This window comes from Xiphias gladius, chromosome 23 (genome assembly GCF_016859285.1).
Source record: "Xiphias gladius isolate SHS-SW01 ecotype Sanya breed wild chromosome 23, ASM1685928v1, whole genome shotgun sequence".
Taxonomy (NCBI): domain Eukaryota; kingdom Metazoa; phylum Chordata; class Actinopteri; order Istiophoriformes; family Xiphiidae; genus Xiphias; species Xiphias gladius.
This window is the reverse complement of record NC_053422.1, coordinates 10027384-10041951: the sequence shown is the minus strand read 5'-3', so window position 1 is coordinate 10041951 and position 14568 is coordinate 10027384. Positions and strand designations below refer to the sequence as shown.

Sequence of the window (14568 nt, the reverse complement as noted above, 5' to 3'; positions counted from 1 at the left end):
TGTGCCGAGATCAAGTCTTAACAGTGCGGAGAGGATGTGCACTGATGCATAGCTCTGCACAGGCGGCATCTCTCATGTACCCAACTAGGCAAAAGCTGAAAGGTATGGATTTGCAGTGTCTCATCTATCAGAAACATTGTCATCAACAAAATACTGTAACGTGTCTTAGAAGAGAGAGGCAGGATTCATCTGTGCTCTTAGACATCGCTATGACTGCATATAAAAAAAAATAACGCACTGCATTACAGCAGCAGCATTCACTCTTTTTTCTAAACATGCTGAACAAGAGCGTACAAACAAAGTGGTGTGGAGGTTACGTACTGTATTTAATATGCAAACGTTTCCACTCCCATGACAGATAAGTTTACTTTTCATCCATGAAACCTTCGTTCCTTTGAAACCCCTGCTGTTAATAATAGATACATGTGTACGGAAGAAAAGCTTTGTAGGAGCTCATAGGAGCTTAAAACATACTCGTTCCCTACCATTAATTCAGGTACAAGGACTAGTATGCCGACAAGTGCATGAACGCTAATTTTTCAAATGCAATGCCTGTAGGAGATGGAGGAGGCCAATGAGAGCAAATCATGTGTAATAATAAACCTTTGTTTCCCCGGGCAATGGGGGAAGAGAGCGCGCCGCCAAATAGCCCAGTGGAGGCACATTAAGAACGCTTGACTGGGCTTTTGGGAGGAACCTCCAGTCCTGGCAGCAAGAGCTCTCTATCTGGCGAAGATGGAGAAGAAAACTCCCCTCTGTAAAGTGTTGAATAACCACTAGATATATGGATCCAGGCAAGAAGTACATAAACATACGCAAATACATTTTGTGTATGTACCATGCCAGACACTGCACACACACCAACTGCCTCACCAATTAAACATCATTAACATGATCCCCTAAGTGTGTTTCCCAGCTAAGTGTGACGTGGCTGTGCTATGCCTTTAGCCAGGCTTAATTGGCTTTTCAGAGACACAAATGCCCTTATTCAAGGTTCTAGAACCAGCCTCGAGTGCAGCTACTGTAAGAACAAAAAGGTAGACATCAGAAAAAATAATGTCCCTCAAGCAAGAATGGGCATAAACATGAAAGGAGACCACTTGACTTGTACAAGTGCGTTGGTGTGCCTCTCTCAGGACTGATAGTATGGGTAAAATCACGCACGCATGCGCACACACACACACACACACACACACACACACACAAACACACTCACACACGCGCACACTTGTTTACAACCAGACTCTCTGATACAAAAATAAACTCGAGCATCTTTTTATACTCAAACATCTTTTTATAATCAAAAATATCATCCAAGCATTTACAGTGTATTACAACAAATGATTCTATGCAACAGCCTTTACAGAAAATGAAGAAATATATCAATTTTTGATCTATGTTACAAACCAGGAACAGCAAAAAGAGAAGAGAGAGAGGCCAGAGGGTTCGGAGGTTCGAAGTGTTCAGTTAGACCCTGATAAACCTCCTTGGCTAGCCCTGTAGTCCTGGCCCACACTGACACCATACAGAGCCAACCGTAGGCTCAGAATGTACAATACCCTGCCCATGTGGGTGATGACTACATGATAACCCAGTGACTGTAGGAACTGGTGCTCAACTCCCAGTGAGTTTTTATGTCTAAAAATGTTTTGCACTGAGAAAGACTTCGTCACCATGGTTTGGTGTCAACATTCCTGTAACCATGGAAATGCTGCGTTTTTACGTCTCTGCCACCTACACAGAGTCCCTGAAATGCTCATGTAACATTCCTTCCTGATCTGAGATCTGTGCTCAGTCCTCTGTGTCCTTGTACAGTAGGGTACAATCCACAGACTTTGAAATTTGTGTGCTCGATACTGTTTCCTTCACATCTCATCAGTGTCTCTGTGTTGCCTCGTCTGCCTGTTGTCTCTTCCACGTCCCAGAAGTGTCACCAGCAGAGTCTATGTGCTCTTGATGCCCTGGAAGCCGCAGAAGTTCCAGCGTTTCTCCAGACTTGCTCCGACCCCGGTCAGCTCCTGTCTGAAGGTGCAGGGGAGCCGACACAGAAGAGCCTCCACCTCACCAGGGTTAATCTGCAGAAGTACACAAAAAAACACAGGCAAGAGTTAAACACAGAGAAAACATCCACAAGCACACTGACTTTTTACAAATGAACCAAGAGGAGTAAACATGAAGTCATACAGACTGACACGTATCGCACTGATTGGACTGTTTTGGTGATGCTATCCTGCATCGTCTGGACCCACGTGGGGAATCAAATTGCAGTGACTGATGGCAGGTCAGTCTGCACTTTGATGCTTCTTATGTGTATATTCATAGTCTGCATGTGTGGCACAAAGAGCTCAGAGAGAAATAAATGACTACTATTATTAGACCTGACAGGTAGATAAAAGATAAAAAAGAGACTTCTTGTACAGAAATATACCGAGGGTATTTTTATGGGTCCATTATGTCTTTTTAATGCACTTATTGAATTGTGAAAATACACAGAGGATGTTAACACAACAGAGCGCAATTAACTTTTGACTGTCTCATCAGCGTAAAGTTCCCGCACACTCCCTTACTCACACGCATACGTGTCACCATGATTACCGACAGTTCATAAATATATTCATCGCTAAAACAGATCCATTATAAGATTGCTTCCTTCATTCTATTAAAATTCTCCTTGGTTTTTGACAGAGTGGACGATAATATTTTAATCAACTTCTAGAAAAATTTGCTGGCATTAGTGATGATGTGGGTAGTCTATCTCGTGGGGTACCCCAGGGATCTGGTTTGGGTCCCCTTTTATTATCCATTTACTTTATGTTCCCACCATTCAGACATATTGTTAACAGACACAAAACAAACTTTCACTGAGCCTCAGAACCGTCACCGTTAGTTTTCTAATGTCTATTGACAGCCTACCAGCAAATGTGAAACCCGAGTCTCAAAATCTTTATTTAATTTTGGATTCAGAACCGTAATATAATGCTCACGCCACTGAAATAGCAGACACAGGATCAGGTCTTTCATCGGTAGACTTAAGGAAGGTCATTCATGTTTTATCTCCTCCAGGGTTGTTAATAGTAATGCGCTTTATTCTGGTCTTGCAGGGAGAATATTAACATCTACAGCTGGTAAAGATTTTTAAGATATAGATTTTCAGATTTTGCTGTTGATTTTTAAAGCCCTTCATGGTCAGGCTCGTTTCTTCAAAGTCAACGTCCTTTCTTATACTATTTATACTTATAAAGCATTTTTTAAATATAAATATGATTGCACAAAGTGTCCTAAACTAACACTGGACATTGGGTAAAATCAGACTTTGGCAGATTAATCTCTGAGGGTCACTTTCCATACTGAAAACTGAGGGCAACTGAATGTCTGATCTTAAACTTCAGCTACTGTAAACTGTTACTAAGCTGTTGATTGGTTGCCCTTTTACAAAGGATCTGCACAAAGTAGTCGTATCTACCTCTAACATGTCACCTTTGCAACTTTTCCTTTTTTAAGATTACCTCGTTGGTCGTAACTTGCCTTTGGTAAGAAGAGGCACGATAAAGTGCGAAACATTTTTAACTTCAAAGGTGTGTGTACTGTATGTATGGGTGGTAAAAAATGAGTGTCTCTCTGCGCCAAGTGAAAAGAATAACACCTACACACCACAGACCATCTATTAATTTAAAAAGACAATGTTTTCATCTCTGTTGGATCTTTGTTCATCATCATAAAGCTCTTAGCCTAATGGCATATGTATATAAAGTACATCAACATTTAATTCTTTTTATATACTCTACACCTCCTCTCTACTCACACTCACAAAGCATTCAGTCGCTCCAGTCACACTTCCATCGCAATTGGAGGATCACTGTGTAAGTAAATTTATAGTGACAGCATAGCAGACACCTGACTAAGCATAAGCGGGTTCACGCCAATCGGGTGGGCTAAGGATCATCAGTATATTGAAATCCTAGGGTGTGACAGAGCCAAAATGCACTGTACAAACTGCGGTAGACAACCCGTACTGTCTTTCATTAATAAATAGACTGTTCTAGCCCTGTGCTGATGTCTGGTCCATCATGGAGATATTCATTATCATTATACACAATGGAGCTGTGTTTGGAGCCACTAGATAAGCAGAGAGGATTGGGCTTGTTGTTGGAGGAGTCTAGCCAATGATATTGACAAAACTCTGTGGGCTGCTTGATGTGTGTAGTGGAGAGTTGGTGTGCGAACAACAGCTGCACAGGCAAACTCGGACGCACACAGACAGACGTGTAGGCGTAGGCTTGCTCTCTTTCTCTCTCTCTCACACACACACACACACACACACACACACACACACACACACACACACACACACACGCACACACACACACGCACACAACTCAACTAGACAGAAAAACCCAAAAGGCATGAGAGAAGATAGTCACACTCTATTCTTTGCATTTGTGAGAATGAGTCAGGGTAGTGATGAGCATATTCAAAGAGTTGTTACAGAGAACAGTCATTTCTTGCGGCAACCTTGTGGACGTAGAGACAAAGTTCTTGCAGATAATAAATTAATTCTTCCAAATAATGAGTAAGATAGAAGAGCCGTAAGTCTGAGGGTTTCATCCCGGATTTTTAATGTGTCTTCTGTTTGGTCAGTGACTGTGGCTGGAAAGGGAACAGAGACATCTACCATTTGTCCTGAATGTCTTTTGGTGTTAATCTTGGTGTTACATTTTGGAGGTGACATCGAAAGTTGGTATTTTGAAAGCCTCATGTTAAGTGGCCGTGAAAAACGATAATACATCTTAAATGCTTCCTCAGAAAGATGGGGATTAAATAGCTGTGTTTCACTGGACAGGGTGGAAGCTAAGGTTTCCTGAGGATTGAGGGCGGTGTTTGGCTTCAAGTGTCAGGATGAAGCATCTAGTTTTAATATGTTCCATTGTGCGGAGAAACCGGACAACAGGCCAGATACGGCCAGAAAAATAGCTATGCTATTTAACGCCAGAAAAGTGAGAGAAACTGTCTCCAGAGTTTAAGTTTCATTATTACAGGTTTTTGGGTTCTACTTTTACCAAGGGTATATTTAAAAGATGTCTAATTCTTTCTAATGCTGTTTGAGTGTGTGCTTTTGTGTAACCGACAATGTTTGTTGTATGTCTTTCTCTGTGAATGTTTTTTCTGCTTTACTTGGGTCTAGGAAGAGGATTCAACAGCATTTTATCAAATTCAAATCTAGAATTAACTAATTACCTGCAGATCTAATCTGTTGCCAGGGATTTCCGTCACTTAAACTAACAACAGTCGGCTAAAGAAAGGCTGCTAACTAACTGTTTTTCATTGCTCTTTGCTAATAAAAAAAAAGAGTGGGGAGATATAAAAGGTTTGATAAGAGATTCATTTGTGTCATTAGTCATGAAACTGGGTATTTTGCTGTCTGGGAGCTGGATCCAAAATGGAAGCGGAATCCTGTCCATTTAATACAATTTTATTTGTTTTTGGCCAAAGCTCAAGAAGAAAGAAGCCAATTAATTTGAAAAACAGAAACGTTTGATTAATTAAACTATACTGAAAGGTCCATATTTAAGGAACAACAGCAACAAAAGTCAGTACACCCTTCATTAGTGAGAATCCATTCTTTTATCTTTTTAATATTTTGTTTGCCCGACTTTATTTTTGATGAGTGATTTGATTCTCCTGGGCATAGATGATACTAGTCTTGCAAAATTCTGTGGAGAGATGTTCTGCCATTCTTCACAGATGATTCTTTTCAGCTGCTCTCTGCTGGAGGGGTTTTGTTGCTCTACCTTGTGCTTTAAAATACTCCAGTGGTTTTCCATTGGATTCAAGTCAAGGGAACATACTTGGCCAGTTGTAATTTTTTCTTCTTTAGAAACTCTTGTATGATTTTTGCAGTGTGTTTGGGATCATTGTCATGCTGGGAAATTCCTCTCCTACCAAGCTTCTTGAGATAGAGAGTCATCTTTTCATTCAGTGTTTGGGTATACAAGCTTGCATTCATAGTGCCATCAATAAATATCATCTCCCCTACACTTTTTACACTCATGCAGTCCCCTATCAACACACTCCCGCCTCCATGTTTTACAGCAGGCACTATGGAGTCACTGTGGTAGTCCTGGCCATGGTCCACGCAAAACATACTGGACCCCATCTGATCCAAACAAATTTATTTTTTGGTTTCATCTGACCCAAGAATGTGCTGCCAATATTCAACAGACTTCTTTTCATATTCTTTGGCAACATTTGCAGTTTTGTGCTGTTTTGTGAGCAATAGTTTTCGTATTGGATGCTGTCCGTAGAGGTTGACTTCATGCAATGTCCTTCACACTGTTTTATGAGTCACTGAAAAATGAACTTCCACAGATAATCTTTTTTGCAAGTCGCAGGCACTTACCCATCTGTTTCTCAGTGCAAGGTTGCATAAACAGCAAATTGTGCGTGGTGTAATTTTTTGAGGACAGCCACTGCGCCTTCTGTTATTGGTAGTATGGCTCTTACTTTACCTCCTAATCACTGCTAAAACTGTGCTTAAGCACATGTTCAGTTTGTTCAGCTTATGTTCATTTTTGGTTCATTCAGAAACTGTAGCGGGACAAATTAGGCTGGCAGGCCACCACAGTCCAGGCAATTAATGGGAAACACTGAATGTCATATTGGTTTTTCCTGGTCTGGCTGACGTTACCAGTGCTAGCACCAGCACCCTTCTTTCTTTGCAGGTTAACGTCCACATGCTTGTGCTGAATGTGATCACGCATTGCTCCGGTCGAGTGGTTATATGCCAGTTTATTCTGACACAGCCCACACACAAACTTATTTTCATTTTTTAGATCAAAATACTGCCAAACCGTGCTGGTTTTACAAGAAGTCACCCGTCCCTTGCTTGTTTACAACATCTGGCCACTAACGTGGGGAGCGGGGGGCTGCCGTCTGCAGGGGCTGCAGCCCCAGCTAGTGGCGGGCGGCTGCGTAAAATCTTAGATGCAACAGTTAACCGGCATTATACATAAATAAAATATTAATATTTAGTTAAACCGATTAGTATTTCTGTTGCCAACTAGTGAGGATATCAACATTTAATCGTTTAGTCGACTAATCAGGCACATACCTATATACTGCACTCTCACTTGCTTTCTTGCTTGAGTTAGATGAGAAGATCAATGCCACTTTACAAAATACAGAACTATTCCTTGCAAGTGTTTTGGCTTCACCTAAAGAGCTCTTCTGCATAATGAATCCATTTGTATGGAAAGGGCTGGAAAAGCATTAAGGAGCATTGCTTGCGTCGAGGGGCTGTGTCTCAACTGCACAGCAGGACTCTGGCATACAACAAGCCCATATGTCAGCCCTGGAGTTGGGACTGACACTGTGTCTGTATGGATGCATGTAATCTAGAGTGATGCTGAAGGCCAGCTCTGCTAATCTACTCCACCGTGGAAATTTTGATACAAGTGATTCTGTTACCTTGGTGTCCAAACGCTGCAGGTAGGAACAGATGTACTCGATGCTGGCTCCAAACGGGTGAACGTGCAGGAATGTTGATATGATCCCTGAAGTAGAAAAAACAAGTCATTTCACATACCTCCAGACATTTCACATACCTCCAGTTTCTGTCACCTGTCAAACATTAACAAGCTGCCAAAGGATGTTCACTACTCCAGCTTATCTAACTCCTTCTCCTCTCCTCTGACTGAGTGTAACATAAGCTTTGAGTGGCTTCTCCCAGAGTCCCGGTACTGTTAAGAGCCTCTTGTATAGTGTGGCTCCAGATTAGAGGGAGTGTTTAATGACGGCTTTGATGCTGTTGTCTCTCATCAAAGCCATACTCTCCCCGAGCTCAAACAAACCATCTGCTATCAGCTCCCGGATAGGGCCAGGAGAGCGATAATCCTCCACCTCTGCTTACTAACCACCTATAGAGCATTGAGGGACCAACAGTTGAAACAAACACACACAGTGTTAACATCATAAAGCTTTCCGCAAACACTAAAGCAAGAATAGCACAATGACTGGATATCTTCAAGAGGAAAGTACTAGTCCAAGGCTTAATTTTTTCCACCTGCAGGAGGTCAGTCGATACTAGAACACAAATAATGTGCTAGCCTGGAGCTGCTCCACTGACAATGAATAAAAGTCTGACTGGGAGTCTAATGGTGCATTCAGATGCAACACCAGGTAGAATTTCATGTTGATTTATTTGCATAATTTCACCCACAGGAGTGGTTTTTCTGTCTGTCCTTATTTGCCTTAACGTCTGTACTGCTTTATCAACACGCACCCGTTCGATGTGTCTGGAGATTGACAGAGGCAGCGAGGAGATGTGTGTGAGAGTCAGGCGTCATACCAAGACACAGATTCATTATCATTAAATGTTTTAAGATATAAGGTAACCATTAAACACATTCAGAAGTTAACAGAAACTCTAAATGTTACTATTATTTTACACCAAATTTCGTCCTTTGAGTCTTACAACTTGAGATAAATGGAAACCATGATTAATACATTTTCTGAATCAGATGGAAATCCCAAGCTTATGCTTTACATTGTCATGCAAATTTGTAGCTCATCTCAACAGGAGCAGGTGAGATTTCACCTTAAATTGCACCAAGTAGAGCAAATCTGCGAATCTGTTCGGCTTTTGTTGAGTCTTCTTAATGATACTGTATGCATTTCTCTATCTCTAAAATTGATCTGTGCTGTATCTGAGGCAACCACAAAATATCTGGCCGTGGTGACCTGCTAGACCGCCCTGGGGAAAAATGAGCTGACCCCACTCTCAATTTTGTATTATCTTGGCCCCTTCAAATACCCATTAAGTACAGAGCCTGCAGCCTCAGAAACCAATGAATAACCCTATGCTGGAATACTTTGTGACCCCACGCATTAATTGTCAATTATAAAATGGGATAGCACAAATTTATTTAGGAATACACACCATGTAATCACAATATAACCTGAAATAATAAAGGTCCAGATAAACCAGATTTAAACACAGGGCCTAATAGAAGCAGTAATGCAGAGATGTTTGGAAGCGTGCTGGAATTGCACCACTTTCTCAAGCTCCTTTTTCAATCTTCAACTTATTCTGTCACTTTTTGTGCAAGCGCAACACCATGAATACTGAGGGAAGACAGCCCGAAAGCGTGTGCCCAGTGTTATCCCCATTTGTCCTACTAACTGCACTGTGACTACAAAGATACAAAAAACACAAATAACTCTTGGAGAGAGATGGGTGAGGCGGTCAAATGCGACCAGGAGGCAGCTAGGATCGCAGTATGACCTTTTGGAACAGGTCTAAACACTTTTGCCTTCAGATATGATCAGATGACCGGTCACGCAACGTTATGTGTGTGATGCATACTGACGCTTGAAAAGGTGTTTATGATTTTATTTTCACCTTTTTTTTTTTTTTTTTTTTTAAATTTTCAGTTTCATTTTGTGCTTTTGTGGTGCATATTTCCAAAATGAGTGATTAATCCAATTACTACTAATCAACTGACACAGAAAACCAAAGGAAACCCTTAAAACTTACGCATGTATAGTGCAAGAGTCCAGAGTTGTGTCAACATACCTACTAATAGAGCTTCCCTTTCGGAGTGGATGGGACTCGGTGGATTCTTCTCCGTTGGACCTTCCCTCTCCTGACTGCAGGACACCGCTGTTGATACTGTTGCTTCCTACACACCCACAAACACACACATAGACGCTCAGTTACCCTGAATGAATCTGCCACCAGCCACGGCTTTATTGTGGCTGACTTGAGGTAAACAGGCTTAAATTTCAGATGATGCAGGGCACAGAATAAAAAGAAAATCAAACACAAATAAGTGGAATGAACACATCAGAAAGTTTCACCACCAACGCACACCATACGGAGAGACAATGAGGATGTGGATAATGAGGTGAGGGATAATATTCAGTCAGCGGCTCTAATTCCAATAGAGGGATGAAAAACATGTCACACACATGCCTGAACATACAAAAGAGACAAGTGTAAGAACAAATAGAGGGAGGGGGAAGAGACTTGGAAAGCAAATTATCAAGCTGTTTGTTTCAGATCTCTGATAAGTGGCAGAAAAAAGGCAGGGGAAAGACAGGAGTTCTTGTCTGTTTGTGTGGGATGCCTGGTGGCCTTTGTCTTTTTTTAATCTGTCCATAACACCCTGCGAGTCTGTGTCAGTGTCTGGGTGTGTCAGCATATGCACATACGCAAGCCATTTTGACTTCATGACTCCTTTATTTCCTAGCACAGTTGTGTCTGGGTTATTTATTCAATGACAAATGCACTTGCAGTGGAATGGATTGGCCTGTAATGATCTATCATGTCTCTAGAAGAGGGTTAGAGAGGAAAGTCAGAGGAGGAAGAAGAACAAGAGGAGAGAATGAGGACACAAACAATGTCTAGAGAGGAGTGAGGAAGGTTCGACCTTTTTCCACTTACACTTGTTTGATTAGCGATCTCCTCGGTGCCTCTGTCATCCTTCTTCGACATCTCCAGCTGTGGCATATTAGATACATATGAGGGATAAGCCACTGAGAAAAACAAGCTAAGTGCTAATGTAGACAGATGAGGGAGCATGATGGTGCACAGCATGGTGCGCAAAAAAAGACAAATACAAGCATTGTTTATTTGTATTTGAACAAATAGGACACTGAACTCCGTATGGATATAATTAACTCTACGGTCAAAACAGTCAGCTATTAAATATGTAGAAAACCAGACCTTGTGGGTTCTGATGTTTTGGAAATATATTTGCTGAAATAGTGGGTTAGACAATTGACAGCAAATTCATAATCAACAAATTTGATAACTGATTTATCAAGGAGAAGGCCAGTCGCAGGTTCCAGCTTGTCAGATGTGTTTATATTGTCGTCACTTGAGTACCTGTGGGTTTTTTGACTGTTGGTTGACCAAAATAAACAGTCTAAAGACGTGACCTTGGACTCTGAAACTGGTAGTTTGGGCCATTTTCTGACTATATATGGATATATTTAGACTAAAGGATTAACCCATTAAAGGGGCATTCTACCACTTTTACACATGAACATCGGGTTACTTGGCACAAGGAGTAATACTTAACTACTACTGAGAAAATAATCCTGGTGGTGGGATCAGGCCTACCTCAGTTTGGAGTTAAGACTTTGTTTTGGTAAGTTTGTAGTGCAAGCTTGATTTTTACTCAGCAGGCCTGCATTACAAAGTGGGTTGTGGAGTTAAAAGACATGGACATTTACTTGGCTGGAAGGTTAAAATAAAAAGACTGTAGGATCCATAATTTTTGGAGCTTGACAAATACCAGGAACTAAAAGTCAGTTTATCCCGGTTGTACAAATTTTAACCATTTTTTAAACGTGTCTCTCGAAAGTCCCCCCAACTTTACAGAAATGCAATGTTTTGATCATAATAATAAAAAAGGTTAATATCCCCTATGACCTGCACCGGTGTCGATGGTAATGTGTGGTGACAGCTTGGTGACAGCAGGGACAGTGATTAGACCTGTACAGGAGAACTGATGGCATGAAGAAATCTCAAATTACAAGTTAGCAAATTACAAATTCACCTCTGCTATATATGAAACCTGCACTCAGCTCCTACATCTCAGAGCAAAAAGACAACACATACAGCAGTTTCCCACGTGGATTTAGAGCCTCTTGTTTGTATTATTATGCAATTGAATAGGCGATTGGAGCTGAGGCCCATTTTAATAACAGCCCTTCCTCTCATTATACTGAATCTGAAGGAACATTGACAAACATAGGCACTTGATACTGGGAATATGGGAAAACACCTGAAACATTAGTAAACATGACACGTCTAACAGAGAAAAATGACCCTTGAAACTTAAAACTGTTTAACAAGATTATAGATTGTAGTGCACTGTATTTAGCAGTGTACTCGTAATACAACACGCCACTAATCAATATAGATGGAGTTTTGTTGGGGAAAACATATGTAAGCAAACCATTTAATCAAATAACAAATGTGATGTTGGGATAAATGTATAATGTAGAAGGAGTGGCTCTAACTGATGGTGTGGCCTATAACAGCTCTGAGCCAGCGCCACTGGTTTACATTAGTGCAATGTCTTCTGCAGATAATATCCAGCTATCTGGTGATCACACTACTACTACTGTGTACATAGTGAGATCACCGTGATCTCTTAGTTACTGCCTCCTGGTCAGTTCAAACTAAATGACTGCTTTGTGTGATGCCAGTGCTGATGTGTGCCAAAGGAAAAAATGTTCAGGAATGAGAGTACCTGATTGAGTTGTATGGACAGCAACCCAATGTCACATAAAATCTACGGAAACAATTTTACTGCAGTCAACCATGCTCAATATGTTTCTAGTTAGGGAATGAATGGATAGTTTTCTGTGTTTTTTTTTTTTTATCTGGCTGCAGTGAGAACATGCAGTTCAGACATTGAAAGATGATGCGAGACAAATATTTATATGTCTGTTACTGTAGGTATTTAAAATGTTTATGACTTGCACAGTAGAATGAATTTCCACTAACTGCGGGCGCCCCAGTTAAGTGTCAGTTAGCTTAGTAGCTCAGTTTGAATGCCGTGTTGGAGAATGGGTCGCATTACGCAAGTTAGTCGCAACTTAGAGTTAAGATGTAACTTCTCTACTGAACAGGCTTGACTCACTCCCTATTAAAGGATAAGTTCTTATTTTTTCAAGTGCATCTTAAAACAACACTTACATGCCCATACAGTATATAAAGCTGTTTCAGTGTTCATATGGGTACCTGACTATTGTTTTACTACCTGAAAAATTGCAAACCTATCCCCGTTAAGTGTTTCCATTGTGGAACCGTTGAGAAACAGTAGGGCCTAATGTTAGAAGAGCTTGAGGGAAACTTCCTCGGAATTTGCACCAGAAGCACATTTCCTGTTTACATTTATGATGACACTGGCATGCTCTGACATGAAAGCACGGTGATGGTAGTTTTCCAAGACACTTTTGTGGATGTTTTTATAATTTATGACAAGATTTATGAGTGATACAGCTATCCCAATTAAAAAAACTACATTAAAGAGCAACAGAAGTGAATGATAAATGATCACTGAAGCATTAATGATGTACCAAACTAATGCGTAATTAAGCAAGGAAAGATGGTGCAACTAAACCAAACTGTTAAGTTTAACATGAAACCAGCTCGTTACAGTGTAGGCGACTGGTGTTGACTTTACATCAAACTGTCTGCTGCAACAGGCTGCAGGCCATGTAGTAAACTAATGATTATTTTCATTATTGATTAAACTGTGGATTATTTTCATAATTAATTATTCTGTCTATAAAATGGGAGAAAACAGAGAAAAATATCTAAAAATATATAAAAGTCCAGTGTAACATTTTCAATTTCAATTTTTGTTTGAATGATGATGATCATTAAAATAGTTGCTGATTAATTACTGATAATTTCAATAATTTTTTGATTAATCAACTAATTATTACACCACTGAAGACGTAGTATAGCCAAAACAACAGTAATTTCTTAGTTTAAGTGACACTAATGTGATTATGTTTATGTCAAAATAAACTGTGTATAATGGTTGTTCACAGTAATGTGGAACAGTTTTGAGGACACTGAAAAACTGACAAAGAAACATTTACATATAAATTAAGGTAAACAGTCCTTCAAATGATTATTGGTTGAACATTTTTTTTCTGTGGTGATCATTATTGTCTCTAATTAAAGCTAAATAAGGTTAAGTAATAAACTTTTCATCATCATTATTTTACTGAAACACATAAAACTTGAATGCTGTTAAATTTGTTTAGAGGGAAAAATTTGAAATTAAAGAGTCGAGAAAAAAAAAAAAAATTACAGTAAACACCCTGAGAGGAAAATGGAACACTAGAACACTGATTGAAGTGTTGATATTTTAAAGATGCACCCAAATAGCTATTTTGGGATATCTGATGGGCTTAGAAATACACTCTAAACCAGTTCAAATTACTGAGTCATTTCGAGACCAAGAACTACATATTACCTGCATTGCATGTGCGTTTTGCAGGTTCTGGAGACCTTCCTTCAGTGTCTGCACTTGGTTCTTCAGCTGTTGTTTGTCCTCCAAACTCTTCTCCAGCTCAGCTTCCCTCTGTTTTAATTCGTCCCTCATTTTTAGCAGTTGCTGCAAAAAGGGCAAAACAGTAAGCCACCAATCAATCCATCCATCCATCCATTTTCTGCCACTTATCCAAAGTTGTGTCATGGTGGCAGCAGGTTAGGCAAGGCAGCCCAGACCCCCCTCTTCGCATCAACGTTTTCCAGCTCCTCCTGGGGGATCCCGAGGCATTCCCCGGCCAGATGAGATATATGATCTCTGGTGCATGTTCTGGGTCTACCCCTGGGACTCGTACCAGCTCCCTTGGGTAGACCCCGGACACGCTGGAGAGATTATATATCTCATATGGCCTGGGAATGCCAGGGAAGCAACCACTGCTACAGTGAAATAATTGACCAGGATGATACTAACCTCGTAGTCAAACTGCTCTGAAAGCAGAGGAACAATTAGCCAACTGTCTTAATATTTAGCATGTAATCCCTACACCAGT

At 40.5% G+C, this 14568-nt stretch overlaps 1 protein-coding gene across 5 annotated transcripts in view; it reads right to left on the bottom strand.

Moving 5' to 3' along the window:
* Positions 1-1290: 1290 nt before the first annotated feature.
* Positions 1291-14568, bottom strand: part of LOC120785145 (ecto-NOX disulfide-thiol exchanger 2-like) — a 184935-nt gene continuing 171657 nt past the window's right edge. For 4 of the 5 annotated variants that reach the window (XM_040119561.1, XM_040119562.1, XM_040119563.1 and 1 more), the window contains 5 exons: positions 14004-14144; positions 10442-10498; positions 9572-9677; positions 7465-7550; positions 1944-2075 (listed from right to left, as the gene is read on the bottom strand). In XM_040119561.1, the coding sequence (XP_039975495.1) occupies positions 1944-2075; positions 7465-7550; positions 9572-9677; positions 10442-10498; positions 14004-14144 (522 nt within the window). Of the gene's footprint in view, positions 2076-7464; positions 7551-9571; positions 9678-10441; positions 10499-14003; positions 14145-14568 lie in introns of all 5 variants that reach the window. The other variant, XM_040119560.1, reaches the window with a different exon arrangement.